Here is a 24576-nt window from a genome sequence, read left to right on the forward strand (position 1 = left end):
GCAGCAGATGACTCATAACCGGGCACACCCACCCGCCCTGGTGTCTTCAGGGACATTACCTGCCACGTGAGGAGGAAGGACCCTGAAATGCCTAAGTGTAGCCTCAGTTGACTAGAATTCAGCAGAGTCAGAGCGAGAGGTAGAGATTCAGGTGAAAGACGTTCAAGATTCAGAAGAAGATAGACGTTTCTCAGATGTGCGGTACACAGGAGTGATAGCCAGAGCACACAAGCAAAGCAGACACCAGGGGAACTACGCAGTAACCAACGTGAAAATGAATAAGGGTGACTACAGAGCAGGCACTCTGGCTGCTGTGAGAGACGGTCAGCGTGCTTCCCAGTGGCATCTGGCTTCTTGATCATCTTCTCAAGCCGACAGCTCCATGTCCGGGAATGTACTGGACCAGGCAAGACAAGGCTGAAGGCCCAAGGGTGAAAGTCAGGCTGGTGTCTGGGTGTATGCTGCTTTACTGCCTAGTCATCGTGAAAATTACGAAGCTCTGAGGTGGATGGTGGCCCTGGGGTCATCTGAGGCGTGCATGGCATCAATCCCCAGTGGCCTTTAACCGCGGCCTGCCTGGTGAACTGCGGAATCCGGAGAGGGCGGTTCCCCTCTTCCAGGATTTCAGAACCTCACTGATTCAGACTCGGCACCCCTAGCCGCCAACACACTGGAGCGGCCTTCGGGGAGGGGCTCCGACCCTTGCAGCGCCACTGTCGTGGCTAATGGTGCTGATCCCTCCACGAGGCCTTCTGACTGTCTGCCCTGTCTGTTCTTACAGCAGGTTAGCCCGCTGTGATTGATCCAGACACCTCGCTTTTTCGAATACAAAAAGTGCCTCCTTTATGAAACGCACTCAGGATTGCCAAAGAGTGGGGAGGGAGAAAACGAGGGAGGGTGAACACTCAGCCATGATCAAAAGGGGGGATGGGTACGGTGGGCTGGAGGGAACGGGACCTCGCGTCACGTTTGTGCCCCTCGCGGCAGGGTGAATTACTTTAGCAAGTTTAAGGATTTCCTCAGCCTGTGCAGCTCCTTCACGTTGGCTTATTCTCCTTGTTTCCCTAAAATTCCTAGAATCTCAGTCAAAGGTGTGAAAGTCATAACACCGTAGGTACACTGGTGCTGCAGAACCCAGGGAAGGGCAGGGACAGGCCCCTGGCTTGTGAATACGGTGGTCAGTGGGGAGGAGGAGGAGGCCCTGGCAGGTAGAAAAGGACAGAAACATTCTTTTCCGCAAGCAAAGGACGAAGCAGAAATGCTTTGTAGACATGCGGTCCGGGAGGAAACCTGCTGGACGCAAGAGTGACACGGGGTCTTGGATGCTCCTATGCCACGATCCTGGCCCTCGAATGTCAGCCTCCCAAACACCCAGAATGACACGGGGCACTTAGAAACTGGATGCAGATGATTTTATTGGTAATCGAAGCTCAACCGTCACATTCCAATGTCATGGCTCTCCGAAGGACGGGTGTTTTCACGCTCATTTTCTGGAACACAGAAAAGCAAGGTCATAGAGGTGTGGCAGGTGGTTTCTAACGCCGGCCACTCACTAAAGGGAAGCGGGCGAGAGCCCGACATTTGTCCTTCTCTTCTTCCTCCTCCTCCTCTTCCCTGCCTCGTTCCTTTTCGTTCCTGGCCTGAAGGTACCTAGCAGATAATGGGCTCTGCATTGTTGTTGGCCAGATCCTTCTTAGGCTGCCTCTCTCTGAATTGCTGTCTATAATGTGCATACGTGTGTGGTGTGTGAACAAAACAGTTCCTGCCGTATATTCCAGAAGAGCCGAGCAATGAATCCAGCCTGGTAGGGGTGGTGTGTAAAGGAACCACGGCACAGCCAGGTAATGGATGGTGTGCCGTGCTAAAACAAAACCGCAACAACAAAAACAAGGGTCCCGATAGCTCCACCGAGGTCCATGAGCTTGCCTGGCAGAGTTCTAAGAAATGCGTTATTTGAAATTAGCAATGGAGACGTATGCTCTCCTGTGTGGCTAAAGAAGCGTGTGCACTTAAATAGGTAGAAATGTGTCCAGGGAGGTGTCCCACAGCGTGAACCGGAGTACCCTTTCGGGAAGGAAGTGGGGAGGGAGGATGTGCTATGCCTCTGAGAGGTGGCCTCTTGCCTTTCTCTTTACTAGTTTTAACTTGAGCACATGCTGGAAAGGTTTTTAAACTAGGTAGCATCCAGCCGTATGTATTTCCAGTATTGCTTCGCAGTGACAGTGGACCGGAGAGGCCTGGTCAGGTGAAACCTGAGACAGAAAGACAGTGTGCCTGAGGACGAGGGGACGAGAGGTCCAAGGCAGAGCACAGCTCTCCTTGCTCGTTCCCAGCGCACTTGAGTAAGACAGGTCATGACTGGGGAAAGGCACTTTTTGTCTGCTTCTGAGCGTGGAGAATCACCTCGGATAGGATGTGAAACCTGCCAAGGCTTGCTACTCTATGCCGGGATGTCTGACTGGAAATCCTGAAAACTCGGGCCTGGGGCTAGGCAGGTTCAGCGTGGTTCCAGTTGCTTCAGGGACACCCAAAAGTTTGAGGCGCTTCCTGCGGGCTTAGCAGGTAAAAGACCCAGCAATGTCCGTGCGGTGGCTGTGGTGACCGCTGCCAGGGCAGGTTCAATGCCTGGACAGGGAACGTCCACATGCCATGGGCATGACCAAAACAAGACAAACACTGAAGAGTTCTGCACCTGCAGGGCTTCGGGCCAGGGGAGGAAAGGGAACTGGATCATACCTGTCCTTGAATTCCGGGTCACTGGGGTGGCGGGCCTGGTGGAGGTCTTGGTGGGCTGGGACCTGGGGGTGGTGGGGGAGGTCCGGGCGGAGGTCTGGCACCAGGTGGGGCTGGTCCGGGTGGCGGCGGTCCGGGTGGGGGCGGTCCGGGCGGGGGTCTGGCGCCAGGTGGGGCAGGTCCGGGTGGCGGTGGTCCGGGTGGGGGCGGTCCGGGCGGGGGTCTGGCACCAGGTGGGGCGGGTCCGGGTGGCGGTGGTCCGGGTGGTGGAGGTCCCGGCGGGGGTCTGGCACCAGGTGGGGCTGGTCCGGGTGGCGGTGGTCCGGGTGGGGGTGGTGGTGGCGGGGGTGGGCCAGCGGGTGGGGGTGGTTTCTTCTTTGGTTTGTCACCGGATGGGGCTGGTCCCTGCTGGGGTTCGTCAGCGGGTGGGGGTGGGGGTGGGGGTGGGGGTGGCGGGGGTCTGGCACCAGGTGGGGCGGGTCCGGGTGGCGGTGGTTCGGGTGGGGGCGGTCCGGGCGGGGGTCTGGCACCAGGTGGGGCGGGTCCGGGTGGCGGTGGTCCGGGTGGTGGAGGTCCCGGCGGGGGTCTGGCACCAGGTGGGGACGGTCCGGGTGGCGGTGGTCCGGGTGGGGGCGGTCCGGGCGGGGGTCTGGCACCAGGTGGGGCGGGTCCGGGTGGCGGTGGTCCGGGTGGGGGCGGTCCGGGCGGGGGTCTGGCACCAGGTGGGGCTGGTCCGGGTGGCGGTGGTCCGGGTGGGGGTGGTGGTGGCGGGGGTGGGCCAGCGGGTGGGGGTGGTTTCTTCTTTGGTTTGTCACCGGATGGGGCTGGTCCCTGCTGGGGTTCGTCAGCGGGTGGGGGTGGGGGTGGGGGTGGCGGGGGTCTGGCACCAGGTGGGGCGGGTCCGGGTGGCGGTGGTCCGGGTGGGGGCGGTCCGGGCGGGGGTCTGGCGCCAGGTGGGGCGGGTCCGGGTGGCGGTGGTCCGGGTGGGGGCGGTCCGGGCGGGGGTCTGGCACCAGATGGGGCGGGTCCCGGTGGCGGTGGTCCTGGTGGTGGAGGTCCCGGCGGGGGTCTGGCACCAGGTGGGGCTGGTCCGGGAGGCGGTGGTCCGGGTGGGGGCGGTCCGGGCGGGGGTCTGGCACCCGGTGGGGCTGGTCCGGGTGGTGGAGGTCCCGGCGGGGGTCTGGCACCAGGTGGGGCTGGTCCGGGTGGCGGTGGCCCGGGTGGGTGCGGTCCGGGTGGAGGTCTAGCGCCAGGTGGGGCTGGTCCGGGTGGCGGTGGTCCGGGTGGGGGTGGTCCGGGCGGGGGTCTGGCACCCGGTGGGGCTGGTCCGGGTGGCGGTGGTCCGGGTGGTGGAGGTCCCGGCGGGGGTCTGGCACCAGGTGGGGCGGGTCCGGGTGGCGGCGGTCCGGGTGGGGGCGGTCCGGGCGGGGGTCTGGCACCAGGTGGGGCTGGTCCCTGCTCGGGTCCGTCACCAGGCGGTCGTGGTCTCTTCTGATGTCCCTCACCTTGGCTTTCCTCAGGAGGAGCGGGTCTGGGTGGTCCGCCTCCAGGAGGTGGTCTCAGAAACTTCTCAGCGGAGTTTGAGTTTGCATCCTCTAAATCTGTAGAGACCGGACACAGGAATAGGGCACATTGTAGGTGGTACACGCCCCCTCACATTTTGAACCCTGAACACCTTGTCAGCTAGTCCATTTCTGCTGAGCCTGCCTCTCTTCTACCAACAACCTTCCTCCTCACTGCCTCCATCCTCTGCAGACACTACTTTAGTGAGTCTTAATAGAGCTTTGCTCTGGCAAAGAGCGTGTCCCTTAAATTGGGCAAGCGAGATGTTGGAGGTCTCAGAATTCCCAGGGGAGGTCTCCAAGGACAGAAGAAAAGCTAACGCAGTGAAACATTGGCAGTTACTTGTTGAGTCACGGACATAGCCTGCCAACTGTGATTCCAACCCTGGTCACTTGAGTGCCTGTGTGGAAGCCTCATACTCCAAGCCGAGGTGGATCAAATACTGAGAGAGAGAACGAAAGACAACGTGACGGCCCACACAGGATTTGCTGAATAACCGTGGCCAATTTTCATTGGCACAAGGACACAGTTGAATGGAGAGGCAGAGAGAAAAGCCACCCAGACCCCAGTTCTTTGCATTTTTCCATAAACCATATACGTACACCGAGGGGCATTGGGGACAACGAGAACACTGGAAGGCTTGGTGCTCAGTAGACTGGAGGAGGCAGAATTTGAGCTGCTTCCCTCTGCTCTCCTCCCTCAGCTGTCATTTCTGGCCTGAGGGAGCAGGCCACATACTCTGTGGCATCCAAGCTACACATCTCTGTTATGCACCTTAGGGCCCTGCTCGTGGGTCCCTGAGTCGCGGCTGGTAAAGAATGGCCTATAGCCTCTGGGATACTAACATTCATCCAGTCGTGACAAGACAGTGAAAACGACAAGACACTCTAGAACAGAGCAGTTGCTAAAGATAAAAACAGAAAGGAAGTCGATGGAGGATTTGAGGTGACCTATCTGGTAGGAGGCTGGGAAATCCTGCACTGTTGCCTTCAAGGAAGAAAAGCACAAGATAAAGCGCAAAATGCATGCCAGATGCCTTGGAAGATGCCCCAAGTACCTCGTCCACACACCCTTTGCAAGATGCCGTTGCAAAGGGAGGACGACGTGAAGGGGTGACGGGGTGGTTCTTATGCTGAGGGTCCACCACAGACTCCAAAGAGAGGAGGCCCTGGGTTTTCGTTTTGGTTTGGTTTTCCTGTCCCCCTGGTTTCCGGTCTACCCTCATGCTGGTTCAGGTAAAGTGCTGGGTGTTTCTGTGTCTTATTTTCCTGTCCTTCTGCTCTCCCTCCACATGAGACACTTGACCTACATTAACATGGCCTCACCCAGGTGGGGTGACCGGGAGTCAACACGCGGGTACCACCTTCCACAGCACTATGGAATGGGGCGTGTGAATGGGAGCAAATTGCAACCCCTGGGCCCTGGGATCTCTGTGTCTCTGTGGAGAGTGAGCTAGAGAGATTGAGGGTCCTGATCCCTTTCGCTTCAGTAAAAAGTCTGACCCGGGCGTCCCCTCCTGCGTGTGTGTGACCCCCTCTCGCGAGGCCACCTTCTCCCCCTGCCTGCTCTGATGACTGTAATGCCTTCCTGAGGACACTTCTCTGTATTGGTCGGGCCTCCCTGCAGTGCATCCCTCACAGTCGAGTCAGTGAGACGTGTGCAGAAATGCCAGTCTTCCCTTGTCAGTCTGTGGTTCAAGACTCTGTACGGGGTTCCAGGTACACTTTATGTAGCGTCAGCCAGGGTGTGAGGGGCCTTATCCTTGCCTTAAGCACCTGCAGCCCAGGCTTTCCACCTCCCCCGCCCCCTTCTCTACCAGCACCCTCACTCCCGTGGCATCTAACGAACCCCACGCAGAGTCTCAGCAACGCCCCCCCCCCCCCCCCGCTTCTTGGTGCTTACCAAAAAACGGGCTCCGAGCTGAGCTCAGGGCCAGCAAGGCCACTGAGAGCAGGATCGGCAGCATCTTGGAGGAAGTGCTGCGGTTGTTCTCAGCTCCGTCCTGGGAGAATCCAGGCAGCTTCCTTTATAAAGACCAGCAGGACAATGGTATCTTTGAGCTCCGTGCTGGGCGGACCTCATCACTGGATGGAAAGGTTAGAGCTGAGCTTTAGCCCAGCAGGATGGAGGGGGTAAGAGGGTGTCCGTGTGTCATTTCTCAAAGGTGCAGCATGTGACTTGAGCCCGAGTTGTGAAGGAACAGTGTCCAAGCCATCGGCGCAGACGTCAAAGTTGTTCTGTCATCCTTTGACTGCCATCTGTTCCCTGAGACTGTTGCTCTGTCCTTCGTGGAGCTGTTGGTGTGTGGGCTGTGCATGTGTCTGTGTGTCTGTGTGTTGGCCGTGATCCTGTAGCCCAGACGACGCTGGTCAATATCTCTGGCCATGATCGTGGCCCAGGCTCCATCACTCATGGCCTGTCTGTCCATATGTATATGCTAGGTAGCAAAACGTCTTGCTGATACACACATCCTCTCTGTCTGTCTTTGAAACGTATGTGGAAAAGTGCTGTCGTGCACACACGGGTGGCGGAAGGCTGAGCCTCACTCAGCCTGCCCGGGCCCCCAGAGGTCGTCCGGGAGGCTCTCCCTCCACTTGGTGGTGTGGAACAAAGGTGACCCGATACTCTTCCTTCGTATAAACAGCCTTCGGTGTGCTGGTATTTACCGAAGGCAAAGGTAGACACAGAACACTCCGGGGACCTTCTGGGACAGCACCAAATGCATACACAGTTCCTTGAATGGATCATGTCATTGCATGTGTACAAGACTTTGTGCCGCTTCTTTTGTAAGAGTCCATGTCCCTCCTTCCTGCTAAGCAGTGTTTTCAACTCTTGTTCCCCACTGACTGTTCAGTGGCCATGCTTATGCCATCCTGCTGGACAAAGGGCTATTCCCTTCAAAACCTCCATGGCACTGTCTTGCCCTTCTCTTCTTCCGTCAGTTTCCTTGTTAGCAACTGTGTTCTCGGATCGTTGTTCATCACGGGGAATTTTCTCTGCAAAGTTCTGCCACTCGTTTCTCCCCATCCCCTATCTGAAACTTATTTGTTGATGTTACATCTCCTTCATCAGTCCTCCTGGTTTTAAGTCTCATATCTAAGTTTTTTGTTTTTTGTTTTGTTTTTTTTTTTTGCTATGCTTTTGGGAAGAGTTTTTAAATAGAGCATCCAAACTAGGTCGAGTGTTTACTAGGTTTGTTGACATTTCATTCTAAAATTTGGCAACTAGGTAAGTTTTCCTCGGCAAATGTTCTTCTGTGTTCTTGCTTTTGATGGCCGCACCTGAGGCATATGGAAGTTCCGAGGCCTACTCCACAGCCACAGCAACACCAGGCCTGGCCTGCATCTGCAACCTTTCCCACAGCCTGCGACAGGGCCAGATCCTTAGCCCACTGAGAGAGGCCAGGGATCGAACCCACATCCTCAAGGACACTGTGTGGGTTTCTCAACTCAATGAGCCACCGTGGGAATGCCCCCTTAATTCTCTTCCTTACCTGCCTGCCTCTTCTCCATTGCTGGCTATTCTCCTCTTCCCAATATTATCCTCCTCAGCTTTTTTCCTTGGATCCTTGCGACTATACGTAGCCTCGGCTACCCGTTATTTCAGAACCGTGTAGGGCTTGTGTTAGTGGTCGGTTTGCAGCCGAGACAAGGGTCATTTTAGGGCAGAGTGTGTGTGTGTATGTGTGGGGGGAGGGTATCAGATGGAGGGCCATGTGGCTGGAAATGCCACACACTGTCCTGCTGGGCCAGTGTTACATGAGTGGGTCCTGGTCTCTGCATGTGCGTGTCAGAATGTGGGCCTTGCTGAAGGGCTGCCAGTAACATTTCAGGACGGCTTCCTGATACGGTGGGGTTTCCTCCAGATACCATTGCCCTGGCAAGGTGACCGGGCACATTGCTTCCTTCTCCTGGCGTAGCTACGGCTGTCGTCCCGAAAAGGGACAGCCGTTGGCAGTGTGGGAAAGCAGCATGGCCCCAGCTGGGCTTGTGCGAGGAAAGGAGTAGCTTCTTGGGCTTCACAGGTCCCATTACCGTTTTGGGAGGACTGTCTTTGGTTTCCTGAGACAGTTTTGTGGAAGAGGATGTGGAGAGGCCCCATCCTGCCCAGGTGGCTTCTGGTCACCCTTCAAGTGGGAAAGGAGGGTCAGCGGGAAGGAAGGGAAGGGAGTGGAGTGGCAGCAGACGTGGGTGGGGGCTGTGGAGGGGGCGGTCCTGCTGGAAGGCAGGCTTCCCTTTGGTGTGGTGAGGACTGGAAGACAGCAGAAAAGTCTTCAAAATATCACTCAGCTCAGGACCTTTCACTCCCCTTCTCCGATGTCAGCAGTGCAGGAAAGAGATTAGTGAGGTGCGACGGGATAAATATCAGCTCTGAACTCGGCAGGCACAACAAAAGCAGAGGAAATGGAGGAGCTGGAAGAGAAGGGTGTCAGTCAGGAAGGGTGGGGTGGATGCCGAGAGCAAGACTTGCAGCAGGAGCTTAGGCACCTGCCGATGAGCAGAAGCCCCCAGGCAGTGCCCTTGCCCTCTTGGAGGTGTGCTTGAGGTAGCGTGTCCCCATGAGAAATCCTGACTTCCTGTCTGTTTTAACACCTGCCCTCCCTCACTCTTTTCTCAGTTAACAACTGTTCATTCAGCTACTCTTTTCACAATCTGGGAGTCTTTCTTGTGCTCTCATCCCCACTGCCCTCCTCCATTAGCAGGTCAAGTTGGCTGGACCTTCAAATGTACCTCAAATATCAATCCTTCCGCAACCTCTCCTACAACAATCTGGTCCAGGAGATGGTTCTTCTTCTCCTGGTTGGAGTGTAACCGCCTCCAGCTGGTCCTGGTAATGTTCTTGCCTCTACCACATCCGAGATCATTTCTTCACTGAACTGCAAGAATCGTCTTTAAAATTATAAATTAGGTCTTATCACCTTCTTGCTTAAGATCCCCTATGTTTTCCCCTTACACTTGTAGTCAGATGTACATTTCATACCTAGCTTTCATCACTCACATTGGTTTGTGACAGAAAAAGAGGCAGAAGAGGATGTCTTTTTGCATTCAATGGTCCAGCTTCAAGAAAAGAAAGTAACAGCATTTTTCAAAATTTATTGTTTTTCCCCACTGTACAGCAAGGGGATCAAGTTATCCTTTCATGTATACATTTTTCCCCCACCCTTTCTTCTGTTGCAGCATGAGTTTCTAGACATAGTTCTCAATGCTACTCAGCAGGATCTCCTTGTAAATCTGTTCTAAGTTGTGTCTGATAAGCCCAAGCTCCCGATCCCTCCCACTCCCTCCCCCTCCCATCAGGCAGCCACAAGTCTCTTCTCCAAGTCCATGATTTTCTTTTCTGTGGAGATGTTCATTTGTGCTGGATATTAGATTCCAGTTATAAGTGATATCATATGGTATTTGTCTTTCTCTTTCTGACTCATTTCACTCAGTATGAGATTCTCTAGTGCCATCCATGTTGCTGCAAATGGCATTATGTCATTCTTTTTTATGGCTGAGCAGTATTCCATTGTGTATATATACACCACATCTTCCTAATCCAATCATCTGTTGATGGACATTTGCGTTGTTTCCATGTCCTGGCTATTGTGAATAGTGCTGCAATGAACATGCGGGTGCATGTGTCTCTTTTAAGTCGAGTTTTGTCCGGATAGATGCCCAAGAGTGGGATTGTGGGGTCATATGGAAGTGCTATGTATAGATTTCTAAGGTATCTCCAAACTGTTCTCCATAGTGGCTGTACCAGTTGACATTCCCACCAACAGTGCAGGAGGGTTCCCTTTTCTCCACAACCCCTCCAGCACTTGTTATTTGTGGACTTATTAATGATGGCCATTCTGACTGGTGTGAGGTGGTATCTCATGGTTGTTTTGCTTTGCATTTCTCTTATAATCAGCGATGCTGAGCATTTTTTCATGTGTTTGCTGGCCGTCTGTATATCTTCCTTAGGGAACAGCCTATTCAGGTCTTTTGCCCATTTTTCCATTGGTTGATTGGCTTTTTTGCTGTTGAGTTGTATAAGTTGCTTATATATTCTAGAGATTAAGCCCTTGTCCATTGCAGCATTTGAAACTATTTTCTCCCATTCTGTAAGTTGTCTTTTTGTTTTCTTTTGGGTTTCCTTTGCTGTGCAAAAGATTTTCAGTTTGATGAGGTCTCATGGGTTTATTTTTGCTCTTATTTCGATTGCTTTGGGAGACTGACCTGAGAAAATATTCATGAGGTTGATGTCCGAGAGTGTTTTGCCTATGTTTTCTTCTAGGAGTTTGATGGTGTCCTGTCGTATATTTAAGTCTTTCAGCCATTTGGAGTTTATTTTTGTGCATGGTGTGAGGGTGTGTTCTAGTTTCATTGCTTTGCATGCAGCTGTCCAGGTTTCCCAGCAATGCTTGCTGAATAGACTTTCTTTTTCCCATTTTATGTTCTTGCCTCCCTTGTCAAAGATTAATTGACCATAGGCATCAGGGTTTATTTCCAGGTTCTATATTCTGTTGCACTGGTCTGTGTGTTTTGATACCAGCACCACACTGTTTTGATGACTGTGGCTTTGTGATATTTTTTGACGTCTGGGAGAGTTATGCCTCCTGCTTGGTTTCTGTTTCTCAGGATTGCTTTGGCGATTCTGGGTCTTTTGCTGTTCCACATAAGTTTCTGGATTGTTTGTTCTAGTTCTATGAAAAATGTCATGGGTAATTTGGTAGGGATTGCATTGAATCTGTAGATTGCATTGAATCTGTAGATTGCTTTGGGTAGTATGGCCGTTTTTACAATATTGATTTTTCCAATCCAGGAACATGGAATATCTTTCCATTTCTTTACATCTTCTTTGATTTCTTTGATTATAGTTTTATAGTTCTCAGCATATAAGTCCTTTACCTCCTTGGTCAGGTGTATTCCGAGGTATTTGATATTCTTTTTCTGAGATTTCATTGCTGGTATACGGAAATGCGACTGACTTCTGAATGTTAATCTTATAGCCTGCTACTTTGCTGAATTTATTAATCAGTTCAAGTAGTTTGGGGGTTGAGTCCTTAGCGTTTTCTATGTATAGTATCATGTCGTCTGCGTACAGTGACAGAGTAACAGCATTTTGACAGAATGATTTTAGTTGTTTCACAAAATATCTGCTGCTTGGAGTTCCCGTTGTGGCGCAGTGGTTAACAAATCCGACCAGGAACCATCAGGTTGCGGGTTGGATCCCTGGCCTTGCTCAGTGGGTTAAGGACCCGGCGTTACCGTGAGCTGTGGTGTAGGTTGCAGATGGGGCTCGGATCCTGCCTTGCTGTGGCTCTGGTGTAGGCCGGTGGCTACAGCTCCGATTTGACCCCTAGCCTGGGAACCTCCATATGCCATGGGAGCGGCCCTAGAAAAGACAAAAAAGAAAATAAAAACAAAAATCTGCTGCTTTCTTTTTTGGGAAGTTTGATACTATTTGTTTCTGGCAGAAATATTTCAAATTTTGTGTTATCCAATCAGTGTTCTTTTTTTTTTTTTTTTTTTCCTCCAAGATTCTCTGACTCCGTGTGCAGGAAACCCTACTAAAATTTCCTTCAGTACAGAGGGGAAATGAAATATGTAAATAACAGGCACCTCAAATACGACTGGACTGGTGGCTCAAAAATGTTATCAAAAGGCTTTAATCCACCTCTAGTTCTTTCCACGTGGCTGCCAAAAGGACTGCCAGCAACTCCATATGCAGTCCCTCATCTGAGCAACCCATTCATATATTTTCCTATGGAAGACTTCCACTGGGAAAGCAAGGACTACATATGTTTAATCATATGCCAATTCCATAGCCAATCACTATGATAAAAGCTAAGTATTGTGATTGGCCCAGAAATACATGAGCCCCAGTTGCCTGGGGTTAGGGAAACTATGACAAGAATCTTTCATGGGACCACAAGTATTGAAGGAGTTTCCACCAAGATGAGGATGTTGGCCGGCTGGCCGACATATTGACACCTTTCCTACAGTTTAAGCACTGATCACCACCCCGCTTTTTCTTTTTTTTTTTTTTCCCGTCTATTGTTATCTTATTCCATTTTGGATGGGGCAGGAATTCTAAACTCTTCTCCTTATGATCCCATCTTTCCTGGAACTGCCTTATCTCAAAACGCTCTGTCTTTCAGCTCACATCTACAAGTTTCCTATCCCCAAAGGTGCAATTCATCTGATTCTGGGAACTTGAATATAGTTGACAAGTGTTACGGGTTCTCCTACTTTCTGATTATGCACATTGGATCACACGTTCTTCTATGAGATGTTTGCCTACACTTTAGGGACTTCCAGGTGCATTCCCAGGCTAGTGATCAAATCCGTGCCACATAAGCAACTCTCGGGCTACAAGAACAATACCAGACACTTAATCTGCTGTGCCACAAGGCAACTCCATCATGGGAATCTCCTGATGGAAAATATTGGTGCTAGAATGAGCTGGAAGCCCAATATCCTTTCATTCAGTAGAAGAAATAAAACATAATCCATTCCTGAGCTGGCAACATCTATCAGAGTTCAAACTAAAACAAGAACAATAAAACTTCCTCCTGTACGGTGATTCTAAGAATATAAGCCAGGCTGAGGAAAGGGTATGTTTTCCTTAAAGACTGGTATCTTTGAGTCTCCTGCAAGAGTTGTTCCTCTCAAAGAGGTGAGATATTAATTTATAGAAGGTGATCTGCTCATTTGTTGCTGTGCAATAAATTGCCCCAAATTGAGCAGCTTAAACCAATCGGCATCTACTGGTTCATGGTTTCTGTGGCTTACGTTCCTAGGAGTGACTTGGCTGGGTGGTTATGGCTCAGGGTCTCTCGGGAGGTGGCAGCCAGCCTGTCACATAGGGCCGTAGTCCTCCCAAGATCCAGGGAGAGATCTGCTTCCATGCTCACTCACAGGTGCTAGTGGTGCCTCAGTTCCTCAGCGCATGGACCTCTTTATAGGCCGAATGTTCTCACAACACACCAGCTAGGTTTCCTTTCCCTGGACTTCCCACTGACAGGAAGCTGGCTTCCCCCAAAGCAGCTATGCTGGAGAGAACGAGAGAGCACAGCTGGGGTGGAGGTGTCCATCTTTTGGAAACATAATGTCACAATCAGTTCCTAGGATTTCTGCCCTAATCTATTTACTAGATGCCAATCAACATGACACCCAATTAGTTGTAGTTGTTGTACAATTAAAAAAAACCTTTTTATTATACTTGACGTACCATGTTCTAACAATTTCTGCTGTGCAGTAGAAATAAAGTATATTCACCACTATAATAATGCAGCCAGAAATTTTAGCAAAATCCAATCAAAGCTTAATTAAATGCATCTTAACACAATTTATAACACAGTCCACTGCTCTTTTAATTTGCTCATTACATCATCAGAGTGCTTAGTTACTAATGTACCAGACACATCAGTTCCTTCAGTTCCCATGAACACTTCCTAGACCAGAGAGATCAAGTATAATTCACTCACTCTCTCAGCACAAGTTTATCCCATCTCTCAACATTCCTCCTTTTTTACATACCTACCCCTTGGGGGTTCCTGGCAAACTTGAGCATAATAAGGTTTAAAAAGATTTCCCATACTGTCACACACAGAGAACTTAAGATTCCTTTAGAAAGAAAAGGAGAATCGTTGTTGAAAGAGCTGAAGTAGGTAAAACACATCAAGGAGTTCCCGTCGTGACTCAGTGGTCAATGAATCTGACTAGCATCCGTGAGGACGCGGCATCCATCCCTGGCCTTGCTCAGGGGGTTAAGAATCCTGTGTGAATGTGGCTGTGGCTGTGGCGAAGGCCGGAAGCCACCGCTCACATGTGGTCCCTAGCCTGGGAGCTGCCATATGCTGCTGGTGTGGCCCTAAAAGGCAAAAACAAACAAACAAACATTGAGCCATAAGTATAGTGGGGAGAACTATGCTGTATTTTGGCAGAAAAGTCATATGATCTAATTTATCTTTTTAAAGGATCATTCTGATTGTGAGAAGAGGACTGAATGGGATGAGGTAGAGGCGTAACATGGTCAAGACTCACTAGGCGGCCACTATGGTCCTTCAGGAGAGAAAGAGTCATCACCAGGACCAGATTCTTCTGGAAGACGTTGTGAAAGGACTTGTTTCAAATTTGGGGTATATTTGAACAACTGGGTTTGCCAAAGGGCAGGAGAGAGTGGGGATGAGACTCCCAGATTGTGAAAAGAGTAGCTGAATGAACAGTTGTTAACTGAGAAAAGAGTGAGGGAGGGCAGGTGTTAAAAGAGACAGGAAGTCAGGATTTCTCATGGGGACACGCTACCTCAAGCACACCTCCAAGAGGACAAGGGCACTGCCTGGGGGCTTCTGCTCATCGGCAGGTGCCTAAGCTCCTGCTGCAAGTCTTGCTCTCGGCATCCACCCCACCCTTCCTGACTGACACCCTTCTCTTCCAGCTCTTCCATTTCCTCTGCTTTTGTTGTGCCTGCCGAGTTCAGAGCTGATATTTATCCCGTCGCACCTCACTAATCTCTTTCCTGCACTGCTGACATCGGAGAAGGGGAGTGAAAGGTCCTGAGCTGAGTGATATTTTGAAGACTTTTCTGCTGTCTTCCAGTCCTCACCACGCCAAAGGGAAGCCTGCCTTCCAGCAGGACCGCCCCCTCCACAGCCCCCACCCACGTCTGCTGCCACTCCACTCCCTTCCCTTCCTTCCCGCTGACCCTCCTTTCCCACTTGAAGGGTGACCAGAAGCCACCTGGGCAGGATGGGGCCTCTCCACATCCTCTTCCACAAAACTGTCTCAGGAAACCAGAGACAGTCCTCCCAAAACGGTAATGGGACCTGTGAAGCCCAAGAAGCTACTCCTTTCCTCGCACAAGCCCAGCGGGGGCCATGCTGCTTTCCCACACTGCCAACGGCTGTCCCTTTTCGGGACGACAGCTGTAGCTACGCCAGGAGAAGGAAGCAATGTGCCCGGTCACCTTGCCAGGGCAATGGTATCTGGAGGAAGCCGTCCTGAAATGTTACTGGCAGCCCTTCAGCAAGGCCCACATTCTGACACGCACATGCAGAGACCAGGACCCACTCATGTAACACTGGCCCAGCAGGACAGTGTGTAGCATTTCCAGCCACATGGCCCTCCATCTGATACCCTCCCCCCACACATACACACACACACTCTGCCCTAAAATGACCCTTGTCTCGGCTGCAAACCGACCACTAACACAAGCCCTACACGGTTCTGAAATAACGGGTAGCCGAGGCTACGTATAGTCGCAAGGATCCAAGGAAAAAAGCTGAGGAGGATAATATTGGGAAGAGGAGAATAGCCAGCAATGGAGAAGAGGCAGGCAGGTAAGGAAGAGAATTAAGGGGGCATTCCCGCGGTGGCTCATTGAGTTGAGAAACCCACACAGTGTCCTTGAGGATGTGGGTTCGATCCCTGGCCTCTCTCAGTGGGCTAAGGATCTGGCCCTGTCGCAGGCTGTGGGAAAGGTTGCAGGCCAGGCCTGGTGTTGCTGTGGCTGTGGAGTAGGCCAGCAGCTGCAGCTCCAATTCGACCCCTAGCCTCGGAACTTCCATATGCCTCAGGTGCGGCCATCAAAAGCAAGAACACAGAAGAACATTTGCCGAGGAAAACTTACCTAGTTGCCAAATTTTAGAATGAAATGCCAACAAACCTAGTAAACCCTCGATCTAGTTTGGATGCTCTATTTAAAAACTCTTCCCAAAAGCATAGCAAAAAAAAAAAACAAAACAAAAAACAAAAAACTTAGATATGAGACTTAAAACCAGGAGGACTGATGAAGGAGATGTAACATCAACAAATAAGTTTCAGATAGGGGATGGGGAGAAACGAGTGGCAGAACTTTGCAGAGAAAATTCCCCGTGATGAACAACGATCCGAGAACACAGTTGCTAACAAGGAAACTGACGGAAGAAGAGAAGGGCAAGACAGTGCCATGGAGGTTTTGAAGGGAATAGCCCTTTGTCCAGCAGGATGGCATAAGCATGGCCACTGAACAGTCAGTGGGGAACAAGAGTTGAAAACACTGCTTAGCAGGAAGGAGGGACATGGACTCTTACAAAAGAAGCGGCACAAAGTCTTGTACACATGCAATGACATGATCCATTCAAGGAACTGTGTATGCATTTGGTGCTGTCCCAGAAGGTCCCCGGAGTGTTCTGTGTCTACCTTTGCCTTCGGTAAATACCAGCACACCGAAGGCTGTTTATACGAAGGAAGAGTATCGGGTCACCTTTGTTCCACACCACCAAGTGGAGGGAGAGCCTCCCGGACGACCTCTGGGGGCCCGGGCAGGCTGAGTGAGGCTCAGCCTTCCGCCACCCGTGTGTGCACGACAGCACTTTTCCACATACGTTTCAAAGACAGACAGAGAGGATGTGTGTATCAGCAAGACGTTTTGCTACCTAGCATATACATATGGACAGACAGGCCATGAGTGATGGAGCCTGGGCCACGATCATGGCCAGAGATATTGACCAGCGTCGTCTGGGCTACAGGATCACGGCCAACACACAGACACACAGACACATGCACAGCCCACACACCAACAGCTCCACGAAGGACAGAGCAACAGTCTCAGGGAACAGATGGCAGTCAAAGGATGACAGAACAACTTTGACGTCTGCGCCGATGGCTTGGACACTGTTCCTTCACAACTCGGGCTCAAGTCACATGCTGCACCTTTGAGAAATGACACACGGACACCCTCTTACCCCCTCCATCCTGCTGGGCTAAAGCTCAGCTCTAACCTTTCCATCCAGTGATGAGGTCCGCCCAGCACGGAGCTCAAAGATACCATTGTCCTGCTGGTCTTTATAAAGGAAGCTGCCTGGATTCTCCCAGGACGGAGCTGAGAACAACCGCAGCACTTCCTCCAAGATGCTGCCGATCCTGCTCTCAGTGGCCTTGCTGGCCCTGAGCTCAGCTCGGAGCCCGTTTTTTGGTAAGCACCAAGAAGCGGGGGGGGGGGGGGGGGCGTTGCTGAGACTCTGCGTGGGGTTCGTTAGATGCCACGGGAGTGAGGGTGCTGGTAGAGAAGGGGGCGGGGGAGGTGGAAAGCCTGGGCTGCAGGTGCTTAAGGCAAGGATAAGGCCCCTCACACCCTGGCTGACGCTACATAAAGTGTACCTGGAACCCCGTACAGAGTCTTGAACCACAGACTGACAAGGGAAGACTGGCATTTCTGCACACGTCTCACTGACTCGACTGTGAGGGATGCACTGCAGGGAGGCCCGACCAATACAGAGAAGTGTCCTCAGGAAGGCATTACAGTCATCAGAGCAGGCAGGGGGAGAAGGTGGCCTCGCGAGAGGGGGTCACACACACGCAGGAGGGGACGCCCGGGTCAGACTTTTTACTGAAGCGAAAGGGATCAGGACCCTCAATCTCTCTAGCTCACTCTCCACAGAGACACAGAGATCCCAGGGCCCAGGGGTTGCAATTTGCTCCCATTCACACGCCCCATTCCATAGTGCTGTGGAAGGTGGTACCCGCGTGTTGACTCCCGGTCACCCCACCTGGGTGAGGCCATGTTAATGTAGGTCAAGTGTCTCATGTGGAGGGAGAGCAGAAGGACAGGAAAATAAGACACAGAAACACCCAGCACTTTACCTGAACCAGCATGAGGGTAGACCGGAAACCAGGGGGACAGGAAAACCAAACCAAAACGAAAACCCAGGGCCTCCTCTCTTTGGAGTCTGTGGTGGACCCTCAGCATAAGAACCACCCCGTCACCCCTTCACGTCGTCCTCCCTTTGCAACGGCATCTTGCAAAGGGTGTGTGGACGAGGTACTTGGGGCATCTTCCAAGGCATCTGGCATGCATTTTGCGCTTTATCTTGTGCTTTTCTTCCTTGAAGGCAACAGTGCAGGATTTCCCAGCCTCCTACCAGATAGGTCACCTCAAATCCTCCATCGACTTCCTTTCTGTTTTTATCTTTAGCAACTGCTCTGTTCTAGAGTGTCTTGTCGTTTTCACTGTCTTGTCACGACTGGATGAATGTTAGTATCCCAGAGGCTATAGGCCATTCTTTACCAGCCGCGACTCAGGGACCCACGAGCAGGGCCCTAAGGTGCATAACAGAGATGTGTGGCTTGGATGCCACAGAGTATGTGGCCTGCTCCCTCAGGCCAGAAATGACAGCTGAGGGAGGAGAGCAGAGGGAAGCAGCTCAAATTCTGCCTCCTCCAGTCTACTGAGCACCAAGCCTTCCAGTGTTCTCGTTGTCCCCAATGCCCCTCGGTGTACGTATATGGTTTATGGAAAAATGCAAAGAACTGGGGTCTGGGTGGCTTTTCTCTCTGCCTCTCCATTCAACTGTGTCCTTGTGCCAATGAAAATTGGCCACGGTTATTCAGCAAATCCTGTGTGGGCCGTCACGTTGTCTTTCGTTCTCTCTCTCAGTATTTGATCCACCTCGGCTTGGAGTATGAGGCTTCCACACAGGCACTCAAGTGACCAGGGTTGGAATCACAGTTGGCAGGCTATGTCCGTGACTCAACAAGTAACTGCCAATGTTTCACTGCGTTAGCTTTTCTTCTGTCCTTGGAGACCTCCCCTGGGAATTCTGAGACCTCCAACATCTCGCTTGCCCAATTTAAGGGACACGCTCTTTGCCAGAGCAAAGCTCTATTAAGACTCACTAAAGTAGTGTCTGCAGAGGATGGAGGCAGTGAGGAGGAAGGTTGTTGGTAGAAGAGAGGCAGGCTCAGCAGAAATGGACTAGCTGACAAGGTGTTCAGGGTTCAAAATGTGAGGGGGCGTGTACCACCTACAATGTGCCCTATTCCTGTGTCCGGTCTCTACAGATTTAGAGGATGCAAACTCAAACTCCGCTGAGAAGTTTCTGAGACCACCTCCTGGAGGCGGACCACCCAGACCCCCTCCTCCTGAGGAAAGCCAAGGTGAGGGACATCAGAAGAGACCACGACCACCTGGTGACGGACCGGAGCAGGGACCAGCCCCACCTGGTGCCAGACCCCCGCCCGGACCGCCCCCACCCGGACCACCGCCACCCGGACCAGCCCCACCTGGTGCCAGACCACCGCCCGGACCGCCCCCACCCGGACCACCCCCACCGGGACCAGCCCCACCTGGTGCCAGACCCCCGCCCGGACCACCGCCACCCGCTGGCGGACTCCAGCAGGGACCAGCCCCATCCCATGTTGGACCAAAGAAGAAACCACCTCCACCCGGTGCCGGACACCCTCCCAGACCACCCCCACCTGCTAACGAATCCCAGCCGGGACCCAGACCACCGCCGGGACCACCATCACCACCCGCTAACGATAGCCAGGAGGGATCACCCCCACCCGCTGACGGACCCCAGCAAGGACCAGCCCCATCCGGTGACAAACCAAAGAAGAAACCACCCCCACCCGCTGGCCCACCCCCACCACCACCACCCCAACCCGGACCACCGCCTCCTGGACCAGCCCCACCTGGTGCCAGACCCCCGCCCGGACCGCCCCCACCCGGACCACCGCCATCCGGACCAGCCCCACCTGGCGCCAGACCCCCGCCCGGACCGCCCCCACCCGGACCACCGCCACCCGGACCAGCCCCACCTGGTGCCAGACCCCCGCCGGGACCTCCACCACCAGGACCACCGCCACCCGGACCAGCCCCACCGGGTGCCAGACCCCCGCCCGGACCGCCCCCACCCGGACCACCGCCACCCGGACCAGCCCCACCTGGTGCCAGACCCCCGCCGGGACCTCCACCACCCGGACCACCGCCACCCGGACCAGCTCCACCGGGTGCCAGACCCCCGCCCGGACCGCCCCCACCCGGACCACCGCCACCCGGACCAGCCCCACCTGGCGCCAGACCCCCGCCCGGACCGCCCCCACCCGGACCACCGCCACCCGGACCAGCCCCACCTGGCGCTAGACCCCCGCCCGGACCGCCCCCACCCGGACCACCGCCACCTGGACCAGCCCCACCTGGTGCCAGACCCCCGCCGGGACCTCCACCACCCGGACCACCGCCACCCGGACCAGCCCCACCGGGTGCCAGACCCCCGCCCGGACCGCCCCCACCCGGACCACCGCCACCCGGACCAGCCCCACCTGGTGCCAGACCCCCGCCGGGACCTCCACCACCCGGACCAGCCCCACCGGGTGCCAGACCCCCGCCCGGACCGCCCCCACCAGGACCACCTCCACCCGGACCAGCCCCACCTGGTGCCAGACCCCCGCCGGGACCTCCACCACCCGGACCACCGCCACCCGGACCAGCCCCACCTGGCGCCAGACCCCCGCCCGGACCGCCCCCACCCGGACCACCGCCACCCGGACCCGCCCCACCTGGCGCCAGACCCCCGCCCGGACCGCCCCCACCCGGACCACCGCCACCCGGACCCGCCCCACCTGGTGCCAGACCCCCGCCACCCCCACCCCCACCCCCACCCCCACCCCCACCCCCACCCGCTGACGAACCCCAGCAGGGACCAGCCCCATCCGGTGACAAACCAAAGAAGAAACCACCCCCACCCGCTGGCCCACCCCCGCCACCACCACCCCCACCCGGACCACCGCCACCCGGACCAGCCCCACCTGGTGCCAGACCCCCGCCGGGACCTCCACCACCCGGACCACCGCCACCCGGACCCGCCCCACCTGGTGCCAGACCCCCGCCCGGACCGCCCCCACCCGGACCACCGCCACCCGGACCTGCCCCACCTGGTGCCAGACCCCCGCCCGGACCGCCCCCACCCGGACCGCCGCCACCCGGACCGGCCCCACCTGGTGCCAGACCCCCGCCGGGACCTCCACCACCCGGACCACCGCCACCCGGACCCGCCCCACCTGGTGCCAGACCCCCGCCCGGACCGCCCCCACCCGGACCACCGCCACCCGGACCCGCCCCACCTGGCGCCAGACCCCCGCCCGGACCGCCCCCACCCGGACCACCGCCACCCGGACCCGCCCCACCTGGTGCCAGACCCCCGCCACCCCCACCCCCACCCGCTGACGAACCCCAGCAGGGACCAGCCCCATCCGGTGACAAACCAAAGAAGAAACCACCCCCACCCGCTGGCCCACCCCCGCCACCACCACCCCCACCCGGACCACCGCCACCCGGACCCGCCCCACCTGGTGCCAGACCCCCGCCCGGACCGCCCCCACCCGGACCACCGCCACCCGGACCTGCCCCACCTGGTGCCAGACCCCCGCCCGGACCGCCCCCACCCGGACCGCCGCCACCCGGACCAGCCCCACCTGGTGCCAGACCTCCGCCCGGACCTCCCCCACCACCCCCAGGTCCCAGCCCACCAAGACCTCCACCAGGCCCGCCACCCCAGTGACCCGGAATTCAAGGACAGGTATGATCCAGTTCCCTTTCCTCCCCTGGCCCGAAGCCCTGCAGGTGCAGAACTCTTCAGTGTTTGTCTTGTTTTGGTCATGCCCATGGCATGTGGACGTTCCCTGTCCAGGCATTGAACCTGCCCTGGCAGCGGTCACCACAGCCACCGCACGGACATTGCTGGGTCTTTTACCTGCTAAGCCCGCAGGAAGCGCCTCAAACTTTTGGGTGTCCCTGAAGCAACTGGAACCACGCTGAACCTGCCTAGCCCCAGGCCCGAGTTTTCAGGATTTCCAGTCAGACATCCCGGCATAGAGTAGCAAGCCTTGGCAGGTTTCACATCCTATCCGAGGTGATTCTCCACGCTCAGAAGCAGACAAAAAGTGCCTTTCCCCAGTCATGACCTGTCTTACTCAAGTGCGCTGGGAACGAGCAAGGAGAGCTGTGCTCTGCCTTGGACCTCTCGTCCCCTCGTCCTCAGGCACACTGTCTTTCTGTCTCAGGTTTCACCTGACCAGGCCTCTCCGGTCCACTGTCACTGCGAAGCAATACTGGAAATACATACGGCTGGATTTAAAACGGCTAGTTTAAAAACCTTTCCAGCATGTGCTCAAGTTAAAACTAGTAAAGAGAAAGGCAAGAGGCCACCTCTCAGAGGCATAGCACATCCTCCCTCCCCACTTCCTTCCCGAAAGGGTACTCCGGTTCACGCTGTGGGACACCTCCCTGGACACATTTCTACCTATTTAAGTGCACACGCTTCTTTAGCCACACAGGAGAGCATACGTCTCCATTGCTAATTTCAAATAACGCATTTCTTAGAACTCTGCCAGGCAAGCTCATGGACCTCGGTGGAGCTATCGGGACCCTTGTTTTTGTTGTTGCGGTTTTGTTTTAGCACGGCACACCATCCATTACCTGGCTGTGCCGTGGTTCCTTTACACACCACCCCTACCAGGCTGGATTCATTGCTCGGCTCTTCTGGAATATACGGCAGGAACTGTTTTGTTCACACACCACACACGTATGCACATTATAGACAGCAATTCAGAGAGAGGCAGCCTAAGAAGGATCTGGCCAACAACAATGCAGAGCCCATTATCTGCTAGGTACCTTCAGGCCAGGAACGAAAAGGAACGAGGCAGGGAAGAGGAGGAGGAGGAAGAAGAGAAGGACAAATGTCGGGCTCTCGCCCGCTTCCCTTTAGTGAGTGGCCGGCGTTAGAAACCACCTGCCACACCTCTATGACCTTGCTTTTCTGTGTTCCAGAAAATGAGCGTGAAAACACCCGTCCTTCGGAGAGCCATGACATTGGAATGTGACGGTTGAGCTTCGATTACCAATAAAATCATCTGCATCCAGTTTCTAAGTGCCCCGTGTCATTCTGGGTGTTTGGGAGGCTGACATTCGAGGGCCAGGATCGTGGCATAGGAGCATCCAAGACCCCGTGTCACTCTTGCGTCCAGCAGGTTTCCTCCCGGACCGCATGTCTACAAAGCATTTCTGCTTCGTCCTTTGCTTGCGGAAAAGAATGTTTCTGTCCTTTTCTACCTGCCAGGGCCTCCTCCTCCTCCCCACTGACCACCGTATTCACAAGCCAGGGGCCTGTCCCTGCCCTTCCCTGGGTTCTGCAGCACCAGTGTACCTACGGTGTTATGACTTTCACACCTTTGACTGAGATTCTAGGAATTTTAGGGAAACAAGGAGAATAAGCCAACGTGAAGGAGCTGCACAGGCTGAGGAAATCCTTAAACTTGCTAAAGTAATTCACCCTGCCGCGAGGGGCACAAACGTGACGCGAGGTCCCGTTCCCTCCAGCCCACCGTACCCATCCCCCCTTTTGATCATGGCTGAGTGTTCACCCTCCCTCGTTTTCTCCCTCCCCACTCTTTGGCAATCCTGAGTGCGTTTCATAAAGGAGGCACTTTTTGTATTCGAAAAAGCGAGGTGTCTGGATCAATCACAGCGGGCTAACCTGCTGTAAGAACAGACAGGGCAGACAGTCAGAAGGCCTCGTGGAGGGATCAGCACCATTAGCCACGACAGTGGCGCTGCAAGGGTCGGAGCCCCTCCCCGAAGGCCGCTCCAGTGTGTTGGCGGCTAGGGGTGCCGAGTCTGAATCAGTGAGGTTCTGAAATCCTGGAAGAGGGGAACCGCCCTCTCCGGATTCCGCAGTTCACCAGGCAGGCCGCGGTTAAAGGCCACTGGGGATTGATGCCATGCACGCCTCAGATGACCCCAGGGCCACCATCCACCTCAGAGCTTCGTAATTTTCACGATGACTAGGCAGTAAAGCAGCATACACCCAGACACCAGCCTGACTTTCACCCTTGGGCCTTCAGCCTTGTCTTGCCTGGTCCAGTACATTCCCGGACATGGAGCTGTCGGCTTGAGAAGATGATCAAGAAGCCAGATGCCACTGGGAAGCACGCTGACCGTCTCTCACAGCAGCCAGAGTGCCTGCTCTGTAGTCACCCTTATTCATTTTCACGTTGGTTACTGCGTAGTTCCCCTGGTGTCTGCTTTGCTTGTGTGCTCTGGCTATCACTCCTGTGTACCGCACATCTGAGAAACGTCTATCTTCTTCTGAATCTTGAACGTCTTTCACCTGAATCTCTACCTCTCGCTCTGACTCTGCTGAATTCTAGTCAACTGAGGCTACACTTAGGCATTTCAGGGTCCTTCCTCCTCACGTGGCAGGTAATGTCCCTGAAGACACCAGGGCGGGTGGGTGTGCCCGGTTATGAGTCATCTGCTGCTCTGTCTTTATCTCCCCACGGGTCTCCAGTGGTTGGCCCCACAATGGCACCGAAGATGACTTTTGAGGCTCTAGCTGGTTCTGCTTGTCAGGCAACCTGTCACCATCCCATGGTGTGCCTCTGTCCAGTCTCTCTGCTTCGGCCATTTTCCAGGCCAGTTCATACCTCTCTCGTTCACCTGGGAAAAGACTGTGCCAACGGGGGCAGAGAGGGACCGTTGGTCCAATCG

The 24576-nt window shown here is 54.5% G+C and overlaps 2 protein-coding genes across 2 annotated transcripts; one reads left to right on the plus strand and one right to left on the minus strand.

The window, feature by feature from the left end:
- Window positions 1–1395: 1395 nt before the first annotated feature.
- Window positions 1396–8327, minus strand: LOC110259110 (uncharacterized). Its single transcript, XM_085024877.1, has 4 exons — window positions 8220–8327; window positions 6199–6298; window positions 2737–4264; window positions 1396–1490 (listed from the first exon to the last, which is right to left on the minus strand). The coding sequence occupies exons 1-4, from the start codon at window positions 8325–8327 to the stop codon at window positions 1484–1486; spliced, it is 1743 nt and encodes a 580-aa protein (XP_084881003.1). The 3' UTR covers window positions 1396–1483.
- A 6760-nt stretch (window positions 8328–15087) lies between these two features.
- SL44-1 (basic proline-rich protein) lies at window positions 15088–22952 on the plus strand. Its single transcript, XM_084957818.1, has 4 exons — window positions 15088–15195; window positions 17124–17223; window positions 19159–21607; window positions 22858–22952. The coding sequence occupies exons 1-4, from the start codon at window positions 15088–15090 to the stop codon at window positions 22862–22864; spliced, it is 2664 nt and encodes an 887-aa protein (XP_084813944.1). The 3' UTR covers window positions 22865–22952.
- Window positions 22953–24576: the final 1624 nt, after the last annotated feature.

Source organism: Sus scrofa, chromosome 5, assembly GCF_054392235.1.
Source record: "Sus scrofa isolate SSC_HxYL_T2T_F1_AM1 chromosome 5, Sscrofa_HxYL_maternal_Yorkshire_Landrace_v2.0, whole genome shotgun sequence".
Classification (NCBI taxonomy): Eukaryota; Metazoa; Chordata; class Mammalia; order Artiodactyla; family Suidae; genus Sus; species Sus scrofa.